At 39.7% G+C, this 25518-nt stretch overlaps 1 protein-coding gene across 3 annotated transcripts in view; it reads right to left on the bottom strand.

The window, feature by feature from the left end:
- LOC139761819 (uncharacterized) overlaps positions 1-25317 on the bottom strand; it is a 32292-nt gene extending 6975 nt beyond the window's left edge. Inside the window, exons 1-9 of one of the 3 annotated variants that reach the window (XM_071686309.1) lie at positions 25195-25317; positions 23738-23877; positions 21837-21950; positions 15661-15900; positions 12183-12373; positions 6088-6284; positions 5717-5892; positions 4826-4969; positions 3737-3878 (exon numbers count right to left, since the gene is read on the bottom strand). In XM_071686309.1, coding sequence (XP_071542410.1) covers positions 3737-3878; positions 4826-4969; positions 5717-5892; positions 6088-6284; positions 12183-12373; positions 15661-15900; positions 21837-21950; positions 23738-23833 — 1300 coding nt within the window. In that variant the 5' untranslated portion in view covers positions 23834-23877; positions 25195-25317. Of the gene's footprint in view, positions 1-3736; positions 3879-4825; positions 4970-5716; positions 5893-6087; positions 6285-12182; positions 12374-15660; positions 15901-21836; positions 21951-23737; positions 23878-25120 lie in introns of all 3 variants that reach the window. The other 2 variants (XM_071686310.1, XM_071686311.1) reach the window with 2 other exon arrangements.
- Positions 25318-25518: the final 201 nt, after the last annotated feature.

The raw sequence follows: 25518 nt of genomic DNA on the forward strand, positions 1-25518 counted from the left end.
GTGGTGTGAGGTGGTTTGATCGGGTAAGTAGTAAAAGGTTACGAGAGAGGTGTGGTAACAGGAAAAATGTGGTTGAAAGAGCTGAAGAAGGTGTGCTGAAATAGTTTGAACATTAGGAGAGAGTGACAAAGAAAGATTGACAGAGGATATGTGTGTCAAGAGTTAAGGGAAAAAGGAAAGGAGGAGACCAAACTGGTGATGGAAGAATGCAGTGAAAAATAAATGTCAAGAGTTAAGGGGAAAATGAGAGGAGGAGACCAAACTGGAGATGGAAGAATGCAGTGAAAAATATTTTGAGTGTTTGGGGCCTGAACATACAGAAGGGTGAAAGGTGTGCATAGGATAGAGTGAACTGGAAATATATGGTATACAAAAGGTGATGTGCTGTTAATGGATTAAGCCTAAGCATGTGAACAGACAGAGGAAACCATGGAAAGGTATCTTAGGCCTGGCGGTGGAGAACAGGGCTCTAGTTTTGGTGCACTGCATATGACAGCTAGATACTGGATCTGAATAAATGTGGCCTGTCTTCACCTATCCCTGAAGCTACTTCACTAATGCTGGAAATGGCAGGCAAGTGTGAAAGAAAAGATACATATTCATATATAATTTTTTTCATTATAATTAACTGCCGTCTCCCGCGTTAGCGAGGTAGTGCAAGGAAACAGACGAGGAATGGCCTAACCTACCCACATACACATTTTTTTTTTTTTTTTTTTTTTTTTTATACTTTGTCGCTGTCTCCCGCGTTTGCGAGGTAGCGCAAGGAAACAGACGAAAGAAATGGCCCAACCCCCCCCCCATACACATGTACATACGTCCACACACGCAAATATACATACCTACACAGCTTTCCATGGTTTACCCCAGACGCTTCACATGCCTTGATTCAATCCACTGACAGCACGTCAACCCCTGTATACCACATCGCTCCAATTCACTCTATTCCTTGCCCTCCTTTCACCCTCCTGCATGTTCAGGCCCCGATCACACAAAATCTTTTTCACTCCATCTTTCCACCTCCAATTTGGTCTCCCTCTTCTCCTCGTTCCCTCCACCTCCGACACATATATCCTCTTGGTCAATCTTTCCTCACTCATTCTCTCCATGTGCCCAAACCATTTCAAAACACCCTCTTCTGCTCTCTCAACCACGCTCTTTTTATTTCCACACATCTCTCTTACCCTTACGTTACTCACTCGCTCAAACCACCTCACACCACACATTGTCCTCAAACATCTCATTTCCAGCACATCCATCCTCCTGCGCACATCTCTATCCATAGCCCACGCCTCGCAACCATACAACATTGTTGGAACCACTATTCCTTCAAACATACCCATTTTTGCTTTCCGAGATAATGTTCTCGACTTCCACACATTTTTCAAGGCTCCCAAAATTTTCGCCCCCTCCCCCACCCTATGATCCACTTCCGCTTCCATGGTTCCATCCGCTGACAGATCCACTCCCAGATATCTAAAACACTTCACTTCCTCCAGTTTTTCTCCATTCAAACTCACCTCCCAATTGACTTGACCCTCACCCCTACTGTACCTAATAACCTTGCTCTTATTCACATTTACTCTTAACTTTCTTCTTCCACACACTTTACCAAACTCAGTCACCAGCTTCTGCAGTTTCTCACATGAATCAGCCACCAGCGCTGTATCATCAGCGAACAACAACTGACTCACTTCCCAAGCTCTCTCATCCCCAACAGACTTCATACTTGCCCCTCTTTCCAGGACTCTTGCATTTACCTCCCTAACAACCCCATCCATAAACAAATTTAACAACCATGGAGACATCACACACCCCTGCCGCAAACCTACATTCACTGAGAACCAATCACTTTCCTCTCTTCCTACACGTACACATGCCTTACATCCTCGATAAAAACTTTTCACTGCTTCTAACAACTTGCCTCCCACACCATATATTCTTAATACCTTCCACAGAGCATCTCTATCAACTCTATCATATGCCTTCTCCAGATCCATAAATGCTACATACAAATCCATTTGCTTTTCTAAGTATTTCTCACATACATTCTTCAAAGCAAACACCTGATCCACACATCCTCTACCACTTCTGATATATACATATATACACATGCATATCCATATTTGTTGTCTTCATCTATTCCCGTTGCCACCCTGCCACACACGAAATAGCATTCCCCCCAGCGAGGCAGTGCCAGGAACAGACAAAAAGAGGCCATATTCGTTCACACTCAGTCTCTAGCTGTCATGTGTAATATTCAAAGTACATTATACTTAATTGCTGTTTCCCATGTCAGCGAGGTAGTGTCAGGAAACGGACGAATAATGGCCCACTTATATACGCATATATATATACATAAACGCCCATATATGCACATATACATACATATACATATCAGCATATACATACATATACATTTACAGACATGTACATATATACACAGAGAAGGGGGCTGGGTGAGGATATTCCCTCAGAGGCCCAGTCCTCTGTTCTTAACGCTATCTCGATGAGGCAGGAAATGGTGAATAGTATGAAAGAAAGAAAAATTATATATTCATTTATTCATTTTGCTTTGTCGCTGTCTCCCGCGTTAGTGAGGTAGCGCAAGGAAACAGACGAAAGAATGGCCCAACCCACCCACATACACATGTATATACAAACACATCCACACATGCAAATATACATACCTATACATTTCAACATATACATATATATATATATATATATATATATAAATATATATATATATATATATATATATATACACACACAGACAAAGACATATATACACATGTACATGATTCATACTGTCTGCCTTTATTCATTCCCATCGCCACCCCTCCACACATGAAATAACAACACCCTCCCCCCTCATGTGTGCGAGGTAGTGCTAGGAAAAGACAACAAAGGCCACATTCATTCACACTCAGTCTCTAGCTGTCATGTAATAATGCACCGAAACCACAGCTCCCTTTCCACATCCAGGCCCCAAAGAACTTTCCATGGTTTACCCCAGACGCTTCACATGCCCTGGTTCAATCCACTGCCAGCATGCCAAACCCGGTATACCACATCGTTCTAATTCACTCTATTCCTTGCACACCCTCCTGCATGTTCAGGCCCCGATCACTCAAAATCATATTCACTCCATCTTTCCACCTCCAATTTGGTCTCCCACTTCTCCTCATTCCCTCCACCTCTGACACATATATCATCTTGGTCAATCTTTCCTCACTCATTCTCTCCATGTGACCAAACCATTTCAAAACACCCTCTTCTGCTCTCTCCACCACACTCTTTTTATTACCACACATCTCTCTTACCCTATTATTACTTACTTGATCAAATGACCTCACACCACATATTGTCCTCAAACAACTCATATACATATATTTCTTTTTTCAAATATGATCACCATTTTCTGCATAAAAAGTATGAAAAGGATGAGGGTTGCTGACCATCTAATCAAAAATAAAAGTTGAAAGGCAATGAAACAGAAGTAAGGTAAAAGAGCTAAATATGGGAATATCATAATCCTTAATTGTTGAGAGAACAGTTTCAAGATGAGAAAACATGGAAGACCATGTAGTAAGCTATAGAACAAATACATTAGAATAAAAAAACATCAAAGGAAAAAAGGATAAAGCTTTTTTCTTAAACAGAGGCTGCAAGGGTGATTATTTCAACTGATTTACTATTTCAATACTTGTAAGTGAATAATAAATCAACAAACCCAAAACAAGAGCAGAAGGTAGGCATGAGTTGTCACTGGGATTGTACAAGTTTATTCCTCTTGATATTTCTTCTTTCACCTGTTTGTACGTTGCCTGTGCAGCTGCATGGGGGTTAGCAGAGTAGCCTTCCTTTGTTATAACCTGCGGCATGAATTCAGGCTCTTTATGTTACATATAGTGATTATTTGATAATGAAGTAAAAAATGCCACACTTATCAAACTAGATTAAACTGATTTAATGTGACATGACTAAAGCCAATAAAGATCTTTCTCTCTAAGTGAAATTACAGTGTTTATATAAATATAGACCTTTCACTCCATATTAAATTTTGAGGTTTTATCAACATAATCATCCCTATGGATTAGGGAGAAAGAATACTTCCCATGTATTCTCTGCGTGTTGCAAAGAATAACAATAAGATGCAAGAGTGGGTTGTCTGGTAACCCTCCCCTTCTTGTATTTCACTTTCTTAAAGGTAGAACAGAAGAAGGAGTCAAGCAAGGAAAGCTCATCCTCCTTGAAGGCTCAGGGTAGGGTTGCTGAATGTGTATGGATGTAATCAGGATGAGAAGATGGGACACACAGGCAGAATGTTTGATGAGAAAAACATGGATGAATTTGCCATGAATGAAATAAAGCTAAAGAAGAATGGTTTGGGAATCTTTTTCTGGTAAAGTCAGGGGTCAGTGTGAAGGCAAGAGTTAAGAAAAGGACAGCACTGCTGCCAAGGCAGGAATTGTGGGAATATGTGAAAGAAAGTAAGGACTTGAGCCCTAAAATGATGATGGTAAAAATGATAGTGGATTACAAAAGGTATGTGATTATTTGTGCTGATGAACCTAGCCACAAAAATGCTGACAAAGAGAGTAATTGTTTTGGGAGGAGCTGAGTAATAACCACAATGAATTTTCTATGAACTGCTTTTCTAATATAAGAGCCGTATGAGAATTTCAAGCTCATTTCCTCTGAAAATTGGGAAAATATAAAAGAAAATGGTTAAAACAATGCTTCTTTTAAGTAAACACAGATTCTGAATTACTCTAAAACTGCAAGACTGGTGACAATCTAAAACACAAAGGAAACTAACCTTTTCCATAAAAGGAGAAAGAAGGTGGCCAGGTGAAGGATCAAGGTCAACATATCCATGAATCCTCCACTGATCAAGCTGACTGGAAAGCTCCAGCTCATCCACAACACCTCCCCATCGCATCATTGACTCTAGTGTTAACAGCTACAAAGAGAAAAATTTATAGTGATTTAAGTTGCTCTTTTCTAAGTACAGACAGAAATGAGTGGGGACATATGATACTTACATTCTATGCCTTGGGTTGGTTGAACTGCTAATTATAGAGTGAAATGCTAATCAATTCTTTACTTATGTTTTTTATGATACTTTCTATGCCTTGGGTTGGCTGAACTGCTAATTATAGAGTGAAATTCTAATCAATTCTCTACTTATGTTTTTTTATAAGTTCTTCACTCTCCTGCCTTAGTATCTACCTATTTGTATTTACCTACTAATGCAGTACAGGGTGAGGGTTCTACTCTTGTAGGGTTCCACTTCTTGAACTGCCTATGTCATCAAGAAGACTTTCAGACCTTTGTAAATGGAAGGATGGATTAAAAAAGATTTTAAGCAATCAGGGCCTGAACATGCAGTAGTGTTAAAGGTGTGCATGGGATACAGTGAACTGGGATAATGTGGCATACAAGGGCTGCCTTACTGTCAAGGGACTGAACCAGGACATGTGAAACAGCCTATGGAAACTATGGAAGGATCTGTAGGTCCTGCTTGTGGATAGGGGCTATGGTTTTGGTGCATTGCACATGATAGCTAGAGAACAGTGTTTGTTCCTGGTACTACATCAATAATGCAAGAAATGGCAATCAAGTGTGAACAATACAAAATGATAATGTGGACACTGAGAATCAAATCTAACAGACATGCCAGTAAGAGTAAGAACATCAAGTCACTCACCATAATATCAGTACTGGAAGACCAGTCATGTGGAGGGAAGTGTGAGCGAAGATAGTCACAAATTCGGCTATCCAAGGAGAGATTTTCTGGGTCATAAAAGAAGAGACACTCATCAACACTCATTCCCTCTGTGTTCAGTGCCATAGCATCTCCGATAGCCATCCCATACAACAATCCTAAGGGCACAGTGGAAAGATGTAAAACTGAAGCATCTGTAACATTTTAGGTTTCATCACAATAAAATATAAGGTTTTCATGTTACATTATGATATAAACAAGAAACAATGAAATCTTCCTTTTCAAAATACTGGGTTTACTTCTTCATTACCCTTAAAGTATCATTAAAATGTAAATGACTCACCACTACTCACCAATCAATGTGTCTTTGAGCTGGTCAGGCTTTAGGGAAGTGGCAGTAACAGGTGGCATCAGTGGACACTTGCGCTTATTTGTTCGCGATGTTCCCTGGGCCTGACGGTACTCCATACTGGCCGATTCTGGGTTTGTGACACTGGCTAAAACTTGTTGTCCTCTCACTCGGGCAAACACTGTCATCCTTATTGTAGAACTAGAAAAATATATTGAAACTGTAGTTTCCAGTAAAGCTTTTCCAGTAATGTTTACCATATCATATTTGAAAAAAATCTACACCATATTTTTTAAAATCAATTAATATATTGCTCCCTTTTCTACATAATCAGATTGCAGGGGGTACCCTCAACATAACCAACTATCTGCTGAATATTGGAAATCCTTTTTTGGTATTCGCTTCTTTTTCTAACATATCTGCATACTGAAAGTTTACAAATATGACAATGAGAATACCTTGATACAACAAAAACCCTACATTGCAGTTTTTGAAAAAAAAAATCACATCTTACCAAACTGAATTTCAATTATACTTAACTGAAACTGATAAGAAAAATAAAATATAAAGCATATGGTGTTCTAAAAATATGGAATTTGATACATTCATCCACACAAAATGGCAGCTCACTTTACTAGAATTTGCAATCAAACATATTCATAAATTAGAGGTAAAAAGAGAAGAGGTAGTAAAAGCTTTGCGGAAGATGAAAGCCGGCAAGGCAGCAGGTTTGGATGGTATTGCAGTGGAATTTATTAAAAAAGGGGGTGACTGTATTATTGACTGGTTGGTAAGGTTATTTAATGTATGTATGACTCATGGTGAGGTGCCTGAGGATTGGCGGAATGCGTGCATAGTGCCTTTGTACAAAGGCAAAGGGGATAAGAGTGAGTGCTCAAATTACAGAGGTATAAGTTTGTTGAGTATTCCTGGTAAATTATATGGGAGGGTATTGATTGAGGGGGTGAAGGCATGTACAGAGCATCAGATTGGGGAAGAGCAGTGTGGTTTCAGAAGTGGTAGAGGATGTGTGGATCAGGTGTTTGCTTTGAAGAATGTATGTGAGAAATACTTAGAAAAGCAAATGGATTTGTATGTAGCATTTATGGATCTGGAGAAGGCATATGATAGAGTTGATAGAGATGCTCTGTGGAAGGTATTAAGAATATATGGTGTGGGAGGAAAGTTGTTAGAAGCAGTGAAAAGTTTTTATCGAGGATGTAAGGCATGTGTACGTGTAGGAAGAGAGGAAAGTGATTGGTTCTCAGTGAATGTAGGTTTGTGGCAGGGGTGTGTGATGTCTCCATGGTTGTTTAATTTGTTTATGGATGGGGTTGTTAGGGAGGTAAATGCAAGAGTTTTGGAAAGAGGGGCAAGTATGAAGTCTGTTGGGGATGAGAGAGCTTGGGAAGTGAGTCAGTTGTTGTTCGCTGATGATACAGCGCTGGTGGCTGATTCATGTGAGAAACTGCAGAAGCTGGTGACTGAGTTTGGTAAAGTGTGTGAAAGAAGAAAGTTAAGAGTAAATGTGAATACGAGCAAGGTAATTAGGTACAGTAGGGTTGAGGGTCAGGTCAACTGGGAGGTAAGTTTGAATGGAGAAAAACTGGAGGAAGTAAAGTGTTTTAGATATCTGAGAGTGGATCTGGCAGCGGATGGAACCATGGAAGCGGAAGTGGATCATAGGGTGAGGGAGGGGGCGAAAATCCTGGGAGCCTTGAAGAATGTGTGGAAGTCGAGAACATTATCTCGGAACGCAAAAATGGGTATGTTTGAAGGAATAGTGGTTCCAACAATGTTGTATGGTTGCGAGGCGTGGGCTATGGATAGAGTTGTGTGCAGGAGGATGGATGTGCTGGAAATGAGATGTTTGAGGACAATGTGTGGTGTGAGGTGGTTTGATCGAGTAAGTAACGTAAGGGTAAGAGAGACGTGTGGAAATAAAAAGAGCGTGGTTGAGAGAGCAGAAGAGGGTGTTTTGAAATGGTTTGGGCACATGGAGAGAATGAGTGAGGAAAGATTGACCAAGAGGATATATGTGTCGGAGGTGGAGGGAACGAGGAGAAGTGGGAGACCAAATTGGAGGTGGAAAGATGGAGTGAAAAAGATTTTGTGTGATTGGGGCCTGAACATGCAGGAGGGTGAAAGGAGGGCAAGGAATAGAGTAAACTGGATCGATGTGGTATACTGGGGTTGACGTGCTGTCAGTGCAGTAGGATGGATGTGCTGGAAATGAGATGGTTGAGGACAATGTGTGGTGTGAGATGGTTTGATCGAGTAAGTAACGTAAGGGTAAGAGAGATGTGTGGAAATAAAAAGAGCGTGGTTGAGAGAGCAGAAGAGGGTGTTTTGAAATGGTTTGGGCACATGGAGAGAATGAGTGAGGAAAGATTGACCAAGAGGATATATGTGTCGGAGGTGGAGGGAACGAGGAGAAGTGGGAGACCAAAGTGGAGGTGGAAAGATGGAGTGAAAAAGATTTTGTGTGATCGGGGTCTGAACATGCAGGAGGGTGAAAGGAGGGCAAGGAATAGAGTGAATTGGATCGATGTGGTATACAGGGGTTGACGTGCTATCAGTGGATTGAATCAGGGCATGTGAAGAGTCTGGGGTAAACCATGGAAAGCTGTGTAGGTATGTATATTTGCGTGTGTGGACGTATGTATATACATGTGTATGGGGGTGGGTTGGGCCATTTCTTTCGTCTGTTTCCTTGTGCTACCTCGCAAACACGGGAGACAGCAACAAAAAAAATATATATATATATTACCCAGGGGATAGGAGAGAAAGAATACTTCCCACGTATTCCCTGCGTGTCGTAGAAGGCGACTAAAAGGGGAGGGAGCGGGGGGCTGGAAATCCTCCCCTCTCGTTTTTTTTTTAATTTTCCAAAAGAAGGAACAGAGGGGGCCAGGTGAGGATATTCCAAAAAAGGCCCAGTCCTCTGTTCTTAACGCTACCTCGCTAACGTGGGAAATGGCAAATAGTTTAAAAGAAAAAGAAAGAAAATATATATATATATATATATATTTTTTTTTTTTTTTTTTTTTTTTATACTTTGTCGCTGTCTCCCGCGTTTGCGAGGTAGCGCAAGGAAACAGACGAAAGAAATGGCCCAACCCCCCCCCCCATACACATGTACATACACACGTCCACACACGCAAATATACATACCTACACAGCTTTCCATGGTTTACCCCAGACGCTTCACATGCCTTGATTCAATCCACTGACAGCACGTCAACCCCTGTATACCACATCGCTCCATTTCACTCTATTCCTTGCCCTCCTTTCACCCTCCTGCATGTTCAGGCCCCGATCACACAAAATCTTTTTCACTCCATCTTTCCACCTCCAATTTGGTCTCCCTCTTCTCCTCGTTCCCTCCACCTCCGACACATATATCCTCTTGGTCAATCTTTCCTCACTCATTCTCTCCATGTGCCCAAACCATTTCAAAACACCCTCTTCTGCTCTCTCAACCACGCTCTTTTTATTTCCACACATCTCTCTTACCCTTACGTTACTTACTCGATCAAACCACCTCACACCACACATTGTCCTCAAACATCTCATTTCCAGCACATCCATCCTCCTGCGCACAACTCTATCCATAGCCCACGCCTCGCAACCATACAGCATTGTTGGAACCACTATTCCTTCAAACATACCCATTTTTGCTTTCCGAGATAATGTTCTCGACTTCCACACATTTTTCAAGGCTCCCAAAATTTTCGCCCCCTCCCCCACCCTATGATCCACTTCCGCTTCCATGGTTCCATCCGCTGACAGATCCACTCCCAGATATCTAAAACACTTCACTTCCTCCAGTTTTTCTCCATTCAAACTCACCTCCCAATTGACTTGACCCTCAACCCTACTGTACCTAATAACCTTGCTCTTATTCACATTTACTCTTAACTTTCTTCTTCCACACACTTTACCAAACTCAGTCACCAGCTTCTGCAGTTTCTCACATGAATCAGCCACCAGCGCTGTATCATCAGCGAACAACAACTGACTCACTTCCCAAGCTCTCTCATCCCCAACAGACTTCATACTTGCCCCTCTTATATATATATATATATATTTGTTTATGGATGGGGTTGTTAGGGAGGTAAATGCAAGAGTTCTGGAAAGAGGGGCAAGTATGAAGTCTGTTGGGGATGAGAGAGCTTGGGAAGTGAGTCAGTTGTTGTTCGCTGATGATACAGCGCTGGTGGCTGATTCATGTGAGAAACTGCAGAAGCTGGTGACTGAGTTTGGTAAAGTGTGTGGAAGAAGAAAGTTAAGAGTAAATGTGAATAAGAGCAAGGTTATTAGGTACAGTAAGGTTGAGGGTCAAGTCAATTGGGAGGTGAGTTTGAATGGAGAAAAACTGGAGGAAGTGAAGTGTTTTAGATATCTGGGAGTGGATCTGGCAGCGGATGGAACCATGGAAGCGGAAGTGGATCATAGGGTGGGGGAGGGGGCGAAAATTCTGGAGGCCTTGAAGAATGTGTGGAAGTCGAGAACATTATCTCGGAAAGCAAAAATGGGTATGTTTGAAGGAATAGTGGTTCCAACAATGTTGTATGGTTGCGAGGCGTGGGCTATGGATAGAGTTGTGCACAGGAGGATGGATGTGCTGGAAATGAGATGTTTGAGGACAATGTGTGGTGTATATACATGTATATACATCTGTATGGGGGGGGTTGGGCCATTTCTTTCGTCTGTTTCCTTGCGCTACCTCGCAAATGCGGGAGACAGCGACAAAGTATAATAAAAAAAATAATAATATATATATAAATATATATATATATATATATATATATATATATATATATATATATATATATATATATATATATATATTTTTCTTTTTTTTTCATACATATTTGCCTTATCCCACGCTAACGAGGTATCATTAGGAACAGAGGAGTGAGCCTTAGAGGGTATATCCTCACTTGGCCTACCTCTCCGTTCCTTCTTTTGGAAAATTATGAATGGGAGGGGAGGATTTCCAGCCCCCATTTCCTCCCCCTTTAGTCACCTTCTACGAGACGCAGGGAATGCATGGAAAGTATTCTTTCTCCCCTATCAACAGGGATAATAAATATAAATATACATGTGATCTACTTCTGAATTGCTGCCAAAGAATGGCAAGCTCTGAAGACAGAATTCATAATGACCATGGTAGCTGTACAAATATCAAAATATTAGTAAGGAACTCAAAGCCCATACAATTCAACACCCATATAATGATTCCCAGACCCTGCTTCATGAGTCCTCCCATGATGCTTCCTAGAGTTTAACAGCTATTTGAGGCAACTGCAATTTACATGACACTGTGAGTGACTAGAAACCAAAAATTCACTGAATTATAGCATGCTATCTTTAACCAAAAATAAAAGTAAATAACAATGGATAAAAGAGAAGTGAAGAAAACTAACATGAAGAAAAAAGTGAAATACTGAATAGAATGAGTGTACGGTGCATGCAGGGAGAAGATGGTTAGATGGAAGATGGTAACCAAGTTAAATGAGATAGAAAGACCAGCAATCCTAACATGGACAGTGTAAAATGGTTCTGGGAACCATTTAAACACCATGAAGTAAGGACTGTAGAAACTAACTGAGTGGCTGCTGTCTACATCCTGCTACACACTGTTTTTCATTCATGATAAGTAGGTCAAGAGCGTGTAAAGTAGTGTATGAAAAGTTACAGGGAAGAGGTAAACCATAGATAAGCTGGATAGAGAATGAATTAAGGCAACAGATATATTACTTGAAGATCGAAGAGGAATGGTTTGATTACTATGTCCAAAAGAACCATTTTAAGGGTGTCATGCAACAAATATACTTAGTGTTCAATACGAAAAATTAAGCATTGCTTATATTAACATGGATGTTCCTGTTTCACTTTATCACATTAGACTTGTGTTCAAGAAGTGTATTAGTGAGATGATGGACTATGCATCTGGCCTACACCCTGTAATTCTAAAGCAATGGTAAAGATAATATATGTGGCTATTCAGCATTCTTCATCTGTTTTAATGAGATATCACAAGAGGAGAAAACCATATCCTGTAATACTTTTCTAAAAACAAGTAAATGATACCTTGAGTGTGGGGCAGGTAAGTGTCTCTCTCTTAAGAAGTGGAGTGTTGCTTCAGAGCCCATATCACATATTGCCTGAGGAGGATGTATGAGGTCATTTCCTTGAGTAACCAAGACGGAGAGTTTTGGACACTCTACCAGACTACCAGGAAGTGCTCGCAGATGGTTGTTGCTCAAGTTCAGTTTCTTCAGCTGAAACGAAGTGCAAAAGTATATTGAGAAGATCAGAATCATCTAATGATCAAAGAAAGGTTGAACTTTGACAGAAATTTAGTTAAAATCAAATGCTATCTTATTGTAAAAAATTTATAAGACTTGTCTGCTATTCTATATATAAAAAAAGTCCAGGATCTCTGAACCTTAAGACATGATGAGCTGTGGATTGCAGGTCACTGGCATCTATCCTACACTAGGTGAAGTGAGAAAATCTACTGATGAATACTATTTCAAGTGCATACCTTACCTTCCTACCTCAGGAGTCCCCTCTATCATTCATGGCCCAGCCTATATACTACATTCTTCTAATTAGCTCTATCTAATGCACGTCTCACATCAGCCTGCAGGGTAAGACCATGAACACTCAAGGACTCTTTCATTCCATCCTTCTTTGTTTCTTGCTTTTACTTGCTCCCTCCACTTTTATCTTATACACCCTCTTAGTCATTCTTTCCTCATACATCCTTTCTATATGCCCAAATCATTTCAGCAACCCCCATTCAGCCCTCTCATACATGCTCTTCTTTCTACCACATCCTTCTCTCACTCATTATATCATATCTGTTAAACTCTCTTCACTCATCATATTGTCCTTAAACATTTCATTTATAATACGTCTACATTCTTCCATACTTGATTATCTTGGGCCTATGCCTCACATCCCTAAAACACCAAAGACACCATTACATCATCAAGCATACCCTTATTTGCCTTCATAGACAGTGACCTCACTTTCCAAAACTTCCTTCAAGCTCACAAAACTTTAGCCTTGTCACCCATTCTATGGCTTCTTTCAGCTTACACAGTTCCATTTGCTGCTAAGTCCATTTCAAGGTATCTAAAACATCCTACTTCCTCCAGATTTTCCCCATTCAAACTAGTTTAGCACTTTGTTATCTCTCCTTTGGCCTTAATTATCACCTGCAGATGTCTGGGCATGGAACTGGTAAAGTTCCTGACATATTCTAGGTCAATGTTTTGGTTTCATAGGGTCTTGAGCTCCTGAATGAGGCAAGGCACAGATGAGGTGTTGCAGAAAGCAGCCACCTGAGTACCGAATGCACTTGAAAACATCAAGTTTATCCTCATTTTCTTGCTTCCAAGAAAGAATATGGGAACAGCCAAGCATCTTGAAGTACAAGTGGAAGAAATACAACACCCAGAAGTGAAACTCCCAAAATGAAATGACATCCTGGAAGAGTAGAGAAAGAACATCCTTCTCTTAAGATAGCCTGAGCACACTGAGGCAGGTTCCTTGTGTTTATACCATTAGAAACAATAGTCTCTGACCTGATGTACAATGATTTCACCCTGAGGGTGTTTCATGCTGGTACCCACAATAAACCTTTTGCAGACTCTGTATTTCTTATCCTAATTCCTTAAAGGAATATCTGATCTACATCCTCTACCACTCATGAAAACAAATTATTTCTCCCAGTTCTGATGCTCTATACATGCCAACACCTCTTTCAACACTTTCCCGTACAATTTACACCAATAAACTGATGCCTCTATAGATTGAACGTTAAATATTGTCTCCCTTGCCTTTATTCACTGGTATTATATAGGCATTCTGCCAATTCTCAAGCAGCTCATCATGGGCCATAAATACACTGAAAAGCTTAACTAACCCTCCAACAAGAAATCATTCCCAAGAAATTTAACCGCAATCCTGTTCACTCCAGCCACTTTGCCACACTTTTTCTTACACAAGGCTTTCAACACCTCTTCTCAGCAGCAAACCACATGCCATGACTAACTGACCAAATCTGCAGACCTCCATGTCCAAAGCACCTCACATCTGCCATCCTATAATCGACCACATTCACCAGTCCTACAAAACACTCACTCTGAGTAACTCCTCACCTCATCTCTGCCTGACACCACTTCCCCATCTTATTTTTTCTTTTTCTCACAGTGTTAACCTACTTACAAAACAGCATGTTATTCTCCATGATAGTTACTTAAGAGGCCATATGAGATATTATTCAGAAAATCACTGGAAGAGGATGTAATGCCAAGGATGTGAAAGAAGGGAGATTGGGATATTGCACTCAAACACAGACCAGAATCACTTGTGAATGTGTTCTGCAAAATACTGGGGAACATACTCAGAAAGCAAATGGTTCATTCCTTGTTAAGGAGAAACCAACCGAAACCAATTGAAAGACATGAGTTCAATGAAATGAAGTAATGCATGACAAATGTCTTAGACTACTGTGATGCTGTGAGGTTTGCTCCATTTCATACAAAAGAGAGAAATGGGTAGTTATTACGTTCCTGCGCTATCAGAGGGACTACCACAAAGAAAGGCGGTAAAGAAGCCAGAATTCCTGGATGGAATAAGACAAGAGACTTTCAAAGTACAGAAAATCATCGTAGTGTAATGGAGCTATGGATGCATAAGGCACGTTGTGGGACTTGGTTTTGGAATGGATGCTCTTTGTGATCTATGTAAACAACTTGACAGAAGGGCTGGAATCATATCTGACAATATTTGCAGGTGATGTCAAGGTCATGAGATAAGTAAAGAATGAAAAGGATTGCACCAACTTGCAAAGGGACTTAAACAACTCGAAAGTTGGCCTGATATAAAGATGATGAAATTCTCAAGTAAATGGAGAGTAAAGATGAAGAAACACTGAAAAAAAGGCCTCAGTATGAATATAATCTAAGAAAGAAGCTACAGGAATCTATATAATTATCAAAATTACATTCAAGTATATATGGAGAAGGGTATGTGCAACAAGTTATTCACAATGTAGTTCAGACCCAAATTAGATTGTGTTTCTCAAGTTTAGTCCCTGCACTTAAAGAAACACAAAGACATAACACAGATCCACAATACAGCAACAAAGAAGGAGCATAAACAAAAAGGCTTGGCCACAATGAGAGATTAGAGGCTTAAGATGTGCTACAGAGGAAACTAGAAGAATAAAAAGAGATTTGATAAAAAAATTTAGGTTTCTTTAGTTTGAAAATGCTGGTAGTACTTCTTCATTAGATGCAAAAGAGCAACCATAGACCATGACATGAAAATGAATAAGAACCTTTTTAGAAGACATGTAAATAAGTACGTTTACAGCTACAGAGTAGTATATGAATGGAATAAGATGACGAAATTATGAATTGCTAAAGCATTAAAAAAGTCTTAAATCTGCATAAAAATAATTCGAGATAAAATTACAGCTCCATTCACATACTATTCAAAGAGTTACATACAAATAGGTAATAGGTATCTACAAACAAAAACATACACATACATTAAGAAGTCTTGATATGGTTGCTGGTAGTTCGGTGAGGTTGTTGTTTGTGAGGTTGAGGGTGTTGAGCTGTGGTAGGCGAGTGAGAGGGTCTGGCAGCATTTTCAACTTGTTATATGATAGGTCTAATGCCCGCAGATGGAACAAAAGACTGAAGGATTGTGGAAGGCTGGTAATCTGGTTGTGACTCACATTTAAAGACCGTAAATGTGGTACATGAAGGCTAAGCTCCTCTGGAATCTGAAGTTATAAAGTAAAAACATCATCTGAATCTTCTGAATCCCTTTCGCATTCTGCTTTATGAAATGGTGACTCATCTAATACTTATCCATAATCTGTAAATACAAATTATAATCTATAACTTTATTATTCACTGACAATCTATCACCTATTAATACACAATGTTCCATGTTAAAACATCACAAAGTTTCCAATCATTTATGCACCTTAGCAGTAACGTCATAATTTGAGACTCACAGTCAAAAAGGAATTCCTAAAGATAGGCCCTTTACTAGTTAAGTCTCATTTCCTTTTCAACTGACTTCCTAAAGGTAGCCATGAAAAGGCTTGGATTAACTTGGAACTTTTACTGAACTTTAATACTTATCTACTATAGATTTGATCCCATCAGCAGAAACTTCAGCTGAAAACAAAAAAATAACTTATAAATGTGGTAATATATGTAGTTCCTACATCTCATTTACATTATACATTACAGTAATATTCTATTGTTTTTTGTCAACAATTCCTCACTTTTATACTGATAAGAGAGATTATGAGCCTGGCTCCTTGGCACAAAATGAATCTTTATGGAGGGTGAAAAAAAAACATACTTATTTATCTATTATACTTTGTCGCTGTCTCCCGCATTTGCGAGGTAGCGCAAGGAAACAGACGAAAGAAAATGGCCCAACCCACCCCCATACACATGTATATACATACGTCCACACACGCAAATATACATACCTACACAGCTTTCCATGGTTTACCCCAGACGCTTCACATGCCTTGATTCAATCCACTGACAGCACGTCAACCCCGGTATACCACATCGCTCCAATTCACTCTATTCCTTGCCCTCCTTTCACCCTCCTGCATGTTCAGGCCCCGAACACTCAAAATCTTTTTCACTCCATCTTTCCACCTCCAATTTGGTCTCCCTCTTCTCCTCGTTCCCTCCACCTCCGACACATATATCCTCTTGGTCAATCTTTCCTCACTCATTCTCTCCATGTGCCCAAACCATTTCAAAACACCCTCTTCTGCTCTCTCAACCACGCTCTTTTTATTTCCACACATCTCTCTTATCCTTACGTTACTCACTCGATCAAACCACCTCACACCACACATTGTCCTCAAACATCTCATTTCCAGCACATCCACCCTCCTGCGCACAACTCTATCCATAGCCCACGTCTCGCAACCATACAACATTGTTGGAACCACTATTCCTTCAAACATACCCATTTTTGCTTTCCGAGATAATGTTCTCGACTTCCAAACATTCTTCAAGACTCCCATGATTTTCGCCCCCTCCCCCACCCTACGATTCACTTCCGCTTCCATGGTTCCATCCGCTGCCAGATCCACTCCCAGATATATAAAACACTTTACTTCCTCCAGTTTTTCTCCATTCAAACTTACCTCCCAATTGACTTGACCCTCAACCCTACTGTACCTAATAACCTTGCTCTTATTCACATTTACTCTTAACTTTCTTCTTTCACACACTTTACCAAACTCAGTCACCAGCTTCTGCAGTTTCTCACATGAATCAGCCACCAGCGCTGTATCATCAGCGAACAACAACTGACTCACTTCCCAAGCTCTCTCATCCCCAACAGACTTCATACTTGCCCCTCTTTCCAAAAGTCTTGCATTCACCTCCCTAACAACCCCATCCATAAACAAATTAAACAACCATGGAGACATCACACACCCCTGCCGCAAACCTACATTCACTGAGAACCAATCACTTTCCTCTCTTCCTACACGTACACATGCCTTACATCCTCGATAAAAACTTTTCACTGCTTCTAACAACTTGCCTCCCACACCATATATTCTTAATAGCTTCCACAGAGCATCTCTATCAACTCTATCATATGCCTTCTCCAGATCCATAAATGCTACATACAAATCCATTTGCTTTTCTAAGTATTTCTCACATACATTCTTCAAAGCAAACACCTGATCCACACATCCTCTATCACTTCTGAAACCACACTACTCTTCCCCAATCTGATGCTCTGTACATGCCTTCACCCTCTCAATCAATACCCTCCCATATAATTTGCCAGGAATACTCACCAAACTTATACCTTTGTAATTTGAGCACTCACTCTTATCCCCTTTGCCTTTGTACAATGGTACTATGCACGCATTCCGCCAATCCTCAGGCACCTCACCATGAGTCATACATACATTAAATTTCCTTACCAACCAGTCAACAATACAGTCACCCCCTTTTTTAATAAATTCCACTGCAATACCATCCAAACCTGCTGCCTTGCCGGCTTTCATCTTCCGCAAAGCTTTTACTACCTCTTCTCTGTTTACCAAATCATTTTCCCTAACCCTCGCACTTTGCACACCACCTCGACCAAAACACCCTATATCTGCCACTCTATCATCAAACACATTCAACAAACCTTCAAAATACTCACTCCATCTCCTTCTCACATCACCACTACTTGTTATCACCTCCCCATTTGCGCCCTTCACTGAAGTTCCCATTTGCTCCCTTGTCTTACGCACTTTATTTACCTCCTTCCAGAACATCTTTTTATTCTCCCTAAAATTTAATGATACTCTCTCACCCCAACTCTCATTTGCCCTTTTTTTCACCTCTTGCACCTTTCTCTTGACCTCCTGTCTCTTTCTTTTATACGTCTCCCACTCAATTTCATTTTTTCCCTGCAAAAATCATCCAAATGCCTCTCTCTTCTCTTTCACTAATACTCTTACTTCTTCATCCCACCACTCACTACCCTTTCTAATCAACCCACCTCCCACTCTTCTCATGCCACAAGCATCTTTTGCGCAATCCATCACTGATTCCCTAAATACATCCCATTCCTCCCCCACTCCCCTTACTTCCATTGTTCTCACCTTTTTCCATTCTGTACTCAGTCTCTCCTGGTACTTCCTCACACAAGTCTATTATACATATATACATATATATATATATATATATATATATATATATATATATATATATATATATATATATATATGTATAATATATATATATTATCTTTATTCATTTATTTATCACACTTAGTTGCTGTCTCCCATGTTAGCAAGGCAGCGCAAGGAAACAGATGAAAGAATGGCCCAACTCACCAACATACACATGTATATAAATAAATGCCCACACACGCACTTACACATACTTATACATTTCAACATATATATACATATACATACACACGCATATACATATATACACATGTACATATTCATACTTGGTGCCTTCATCCGTTCCCGTCGCCATCCCGCCACGCACAAAATAGCACCCCCCTCTCCCTCGCACGCACGTGAGGTACCGCTAGGAAAAGACAACAAAGGCCACGTTCATTCACACTCAATCTCTAGCAGTCGTGTAATGCACCAAAACCACAGCTCCCTTTCCAGATCTACGCCCCACAAAACTTTCCATGGTTTACCCCAGATGCTTCACATGCCCTGGTTCAATCCAATAACACATTGACCCCGGTATACCACATCATTCCAATTCACTCTATTCCTTCACACCTTTCACCCACCTGTATGTTCAGGCCCCCCGATTGCTTAGAATATTTTTCACTCCATCCTTCCACCTCTAATGTGGTCTCCCACTTCTCATTCCCTCTACCTCTGACACATACATCCTCTTTGTCAATCTTTCCTCACTCATTCTCTCCATGTGACCAAACCATTTCAATACACCCTCTTCTGCTCTCTCAACCACACTCTTTTTATTACCACACATCTCTCTTACCCTTTCATTACTTGATCAAACCACCTCACACCACATATTGTCCTCAAACATTTCATATCCAACACATCCACCCTCCTCCGCACAACCCTATCATTAGCCCATGCCTCGCAACCATATAACATTGTTGGAACCAATATTCCTTCAAACATACCCATTTTTGCTCTTCATGGTTGTTTAATTTATTTATGGATGGGGTGGTTAGGGAGGTGAATGCAAGACTTTTGGAGAGAAGAGCAAGTATGCAGTCTGTTGTGGATGAGAGGGCTTGGGAAGTGAGTCAGTTGTTGTTCACTGATGATACAGCACTGGTGGCTGATTTGGATTAGAAACTGCAGAAGTTGGTGACTGAGTTTGGTAAAGTGTGTGAAAGAAGGAAGTTGAGAGTAAATGTGAATAAGAGCAAGGTTATTAGGTACAGTAGGGTTGAGGGTCAAGTCAATTGGGAGGTAAGTTTGAATGGAGAAAAACTGGAGGAAGTGAAGTGTTTTAGATATCTGGGAGTGGATTTGGCAGCGGATGGAACCATGGAAGCGGAGGTGAATCATAGGGTGGGGGAGGGGGCAAAAATTCTGGGAGCCTTGAAGAATGTGTGGAAGTCGAGAACATTATCTCGGAAAGCAAAAATGGGTATGTTTGAAGGAATAGTGGTTCCAACAATGTTGTATGGTTGCGAGGCGTGGGCTATGGATAGAGTTGTGCGCAGGAGGGTGGATGTGCTGGAAATGAGATGTTTGAGGACAATATGTGGTGTGAGGTGGTTTGATCGAGTAAGTAATAATAGGGTAAGAGAGATGTGTGGTAATAAAAAGAGTGTGGTTGAGAGAGCAAAAGAGGGTGTTTTGAAATGGTTTGGTCAAATGGAGAAAATGAGCAAGAAAAGATTGACCAAGAGGATATATGTGTCAGAGGTGGAGGGAACGAGGAGAAGTGGGAGACCAAATTGGAGGTGGAAAGATGGAGTGAAAAAGATTTTGAGTGATCGGGGCCTGAACATGTAGGAGGGTGAAAGGCGTGCAAGGAATAGTGAATTGGAACGATGTGGTATACCGGGATCGACGTGCTGTCAATGGATTGAACCAGGGCATGTGAAGCATCTGGGGTAAACCATGGAAAGTTCTGTGGGGCCTGGATGTGGAAAGGGAGCTGTGGTTTCGGTGCATTATTACATGACAGCTAGAGTCTGAGTGTGAACGAATGGGGCCTTTCTTGTCTTTCCTAGCACTACCTCGCACACATAAGGGGGGAGGGGGTTGTTATTCCATGTGTGGCGAGGTGGCGATAGGAATGAATAAAGGCAGACAGTATGAATTATGTACATATGTATATATGTATATGTCTGTGTGTGTATATATATGTATACACTGAGATGTATAGGTATGTATATTTGCGTGTATGGACGTGTATGTATATACATGTGTATGTGGGTGGGTTGGGCCATTCTTTCCTCTGTTTCCTTGCACTACCTCGCTAACACGGGAGGCAGCGACAAAGCAAAATAAATAAATAAATATATGTGGAGTAGATGGCAAAGGAAATCTTACATAAAAGAGCAAAATCTTTATCTGAACAATAAGAACCAAAGCCACTGTGTATGACAGAGTTCAATATTTCCTATATACTACTGATATGTCATCAACAAATATTTTTTGCTGAAAATGAACATATAAAAACATGCAGTAAAAGAAAAATAATATTTCTTGGTCACCATATGAATAAAGAATAACAACAAAAGAATCTTAACAAATTCCCAACTGCACAGTGCTTAACATGCCTGTCATGTATAAATGACTATATCTGAAATCAAAAAGAGGGATCATGACAGGAGAACATGTAATTTAAGAAGTTACAGGGTTGTCAGCATCAGAGCTTTTGTTTCTTTCATAAAATCCAATCTTATAAACAGGTGCTAAACAATGAGGTCTAAGAATTCATAAGCATTTTATTAGCATAAAAGTGTTTAGTTGTATCTGTTCAAGAGTATGACGCAAATGTGATATAACTATTTTCAAAATAATACACAACTATATATAGCTTATAGACAACCAAAAGTTTTTGTACAAGAAAATCAAAAGATATATAAATGTGATCTTCAGTTATAAGAATTTACCCTTGAATTTTTGGTTAAAATACTTTTATACTGTACTCCATCATGAAAGATAGTAAAAATTGACATAAATGAAACTTAGTTACTTACCTCACTGATGAAATTAAAACTTGCATTAACATTTTCGTACATGGTGACAGTGTTGTAATATATCTCCCAAGGTAAAGCAAGAAGACAGCCTTCAATGAACTCTCCAGAAGTGTGCTAAAAGACATTAGAAATATAGAAAATGTTAACAAAGTTTGCAGATATGAATGTTAACAATGCATTCACCTTTACACTAGTCTTTTTTTTTTATAACATAATCACTGTTTCCCACGTCAGTGATGTTGCGCCAGGAAACAGATGAAGAATGGCCCATCTCATATACATGTATATATACATATACATATCAACATATACACATATGCAAACATATACATACATACACATGTCCATATTCTTACTTGCTTGCCTTCGTCCATTCCTGTTGCTACCCCACCCCACAGGAAACAGCATCTCTACCCCCTGCTTCAGCGAGGCAGCGTCAGGAAACAGACGAAAAAAAAAGGCTACATTCATTCACACTCAGTCTCTAGCTGCCATAAATAATGCACTGAAATGACTGCACCCTATCCACATCCAGGCCCATCAGATCTTAACCTGGTTTACCCGAGACACTTCACATGGCCTGGTTCAGGCCATTGACAGCTTGTCAACCCCAGTATATAAATATATATATATATATATATATATATATATATATATATATATATATATATATATATATATATATATATATATATTCCAATGAGTCCACAGAGAATATATATATATATATATATATATATATATATATATATATATATATATATATATATATATATTTTCTTTTACTTTGTCGCTGTCTCCCGCGTTTGCGAGGTAGCGCAAGGAAACAGACGAAAATGGCCCAACCCACCCCCTTACACATGTATATACATACGTCCACACATGCAAATATACATACCTACACAGCTTTCCATGGTTTACCCCAGACGCTTCACATGCCTTGATTCAATCCACTGACAGCACGTCAACCCCGGTATACCACATCGATCCAATTCACTCTATTCCTTGCCCTCCTTTCAACCTCCTGCATGTTCAGGCCCCGATCACACAAAATCTTTTTCACTCCATCTTTCCACCTCCAATTTGGTCTCCCACTTCTCCTCGTTCCCTCCACCTCTGACACATATATCCTCTTGGTCAATCTTTCCTCACTCATTCTCTCCATGTGCCCAAACCATTTCAAAACACCCTCTTCTGCTCTCTCAACCACGCTCTTTTTATTTCCACACATCTCTCTTACCCTTACGTTACTTACTCGATCAAACCACCTCACACCACACATTGTCCTCAAACATCTCATTTCCAGCACATCCATCCTCCTGCGCACAACTCTATCCATAGCCCACGCCTCGCAACCATACAACATTGTTGGAACCACTATTCCTTCAAACATACCCATTTTTGCTTTCTGGGATAATGTTCTCGACTTCCACACATTCTTCAAGGCTCCCAGGATTTTCGCCCCCTCCCCCACCCTATGATTCACTTCCGCTTCCATGGTTCCATCCACTGCCAGATCCACTCCCAGATATCTAAAACACTTTACTTCCTCCAGTTTTTCTCCATTCAAACCAACCTCCCAATTGACTTGACCCTCAACCCTACTGTACCTAATAACCTTGCTCTTATATATATATATATATATATATATATATATATATATATATATATATATATATGTGTGTATATATATATATCCTCTACCAACCCGTAAGGGAGGAAGAACAGCTGAGTTGACTATGCACTGACTGCCACAGTCAGGATTTGAACCTATGCACTCGAACCCTGGCAGCCTGTGAATGTGTCATGGTCAGCAATGTTAATAGCTACATCACAAAGGTCAAATGGTACTGTAAAAAAAATTCCCTTGATAAATGGATAACACAGCAAACAAACCTCACCTTTAGAAACTGGCTTGGGGTGAGCTTGCATGACAAGTCTAGATTACGGCTGCCTTCTGCATCCTCGGTAGCTTCCTTTATAGCAGAGTTGCCCATCCTTACTACTTGTCTCAGTTTCACCTACTTTACCTTATGCTGTCCTTAGATGAAAAATACTAGAATTTTTGTTGATGCTTAAATTGTATAATATACTTCAATCTATCCTTTTGCAATGTCAAAACATAAAATAGTTTCTAGCTAATCATCAAGCTGGGTGTCAGTCACCAGCATCCTCATTACTCAAAGGAATATGAATACAAGGAAATTACAAAAAGCAATAGACCACTGGGTTCTTTTGATAATAGAAGAGATCAAAAACAACCACTTGGAAACTATATCTGTGGAGTCACAAATAAAGACATTTGTGGACCTTAAGCTAAGTAAAGCTTTCAATTGCTCATTATCAAATCATTCAACATGTTAATAATTCAGCTGAAGAGGAATGACTTTGCTTCATTCAAAGTAAAACGATTATCCCTGGGTTTACATCCTTTGCTGTGAGTGCAGTGAATTTGATTTAGCCTAAAATGGATGCTTCGAACAAGATTCTGCATTTATCCTACAGTATCCATCTAACTTAAAGCATTGCCCACTCTGTAGGGCCTTAAAATGTAGGAGCAGGAGATGCTACAGATGAAATTCCACAATCTATATGATCAATACAGATTGTAATGAATCTATTAGTGCCATTTTGATAAAAATCTTTAAATTAGAAAACGTGCATCCTCCTCCTGACCAATTATCCAACTAGTTTATTGAAAATGTGAAAATGAAGATAAATCTTGACTGATAAAGAAGTGAGATTTTCATAGCTTCCGTCGATTTTCATTAATGTATCATCTGTATCTACATAAATTAACCCTCATGTACTGATACCACTTTATCTTCAAATATCTTTCGTAGTGAAAGATAAGACATATCAGTCGCCGCAGGTTGCTCTGTAATCACAATGTACTGAAAGTATTGTACCTTAAAACAAAAGCAGCCATTTCTCAATGCTAGGTTCAATGTGGAGCTAAAACAGGCTAATACCATTCACTGAACTCGTTCTAGTAGGTGAGCTTTGTTAATAAATAACACATGCGGTGGTGTACGAATATAAATAATCACCACAAAAGGTCCCATATTAAAGATTCATTCACTTATTCATGTTTAGCCTACAGGTTCCTTGCTTTAAAATCACGCTAGTTTAACAGATGGTTACTTTGGTCAAAAAGTTACTTTAGTTATTTTTTCCTTAAAATATTGAGTAACAAGCACCATATTTTCTTAAAATCCCGAGTACCTAGCATATAATACTTATCAAATTTTTTCCTTGTTAAAAGTATTGTCACTAATATTAACCTTTACTACAAATGTATATGTAATGTTGCAGTAAACTCATAAACAAGCAAAATGATTCTCGAAGGCGAACATACAATTTCTTGACTTTTGGGGCAGACACAATTGGACGTCAGCTGGTGGTGCATCCCGGTGTTGTGACAACACATACCAGCCAAATAATAAGTAAATTAAAATCTGCACAGTAATTTATATACTCTCCACTCTAAATCTGATCTGGTTAAAATAACTACCGGTTAGTGATCTATATATGAACCTGTTGTTAGCTACATAAAGAAAGAGTCTTGATATCAATCATAATATTTAAAAAAGCTGAAGAGTTAAATGTAACCAATTTTGTTTACGTCGTCTTATGTCCAATCTTCATGACTACCTTCCACGTATGTGTATTATTCTAATGA

Source organism: Panulirus ornatus, chromosome 42 (genome assembly GCF_036320965.1).
Source record: "Panulirus ornatus isolate Po-2019 chromosome 42, ASM3632096v1, whole genome shotgun sequence".
NCBI lineage: Eukaryota > Metazoa > Arthropoda > Malacostraca > Decapoda > Palinuridae > Panulirus > Panulirus ornatus.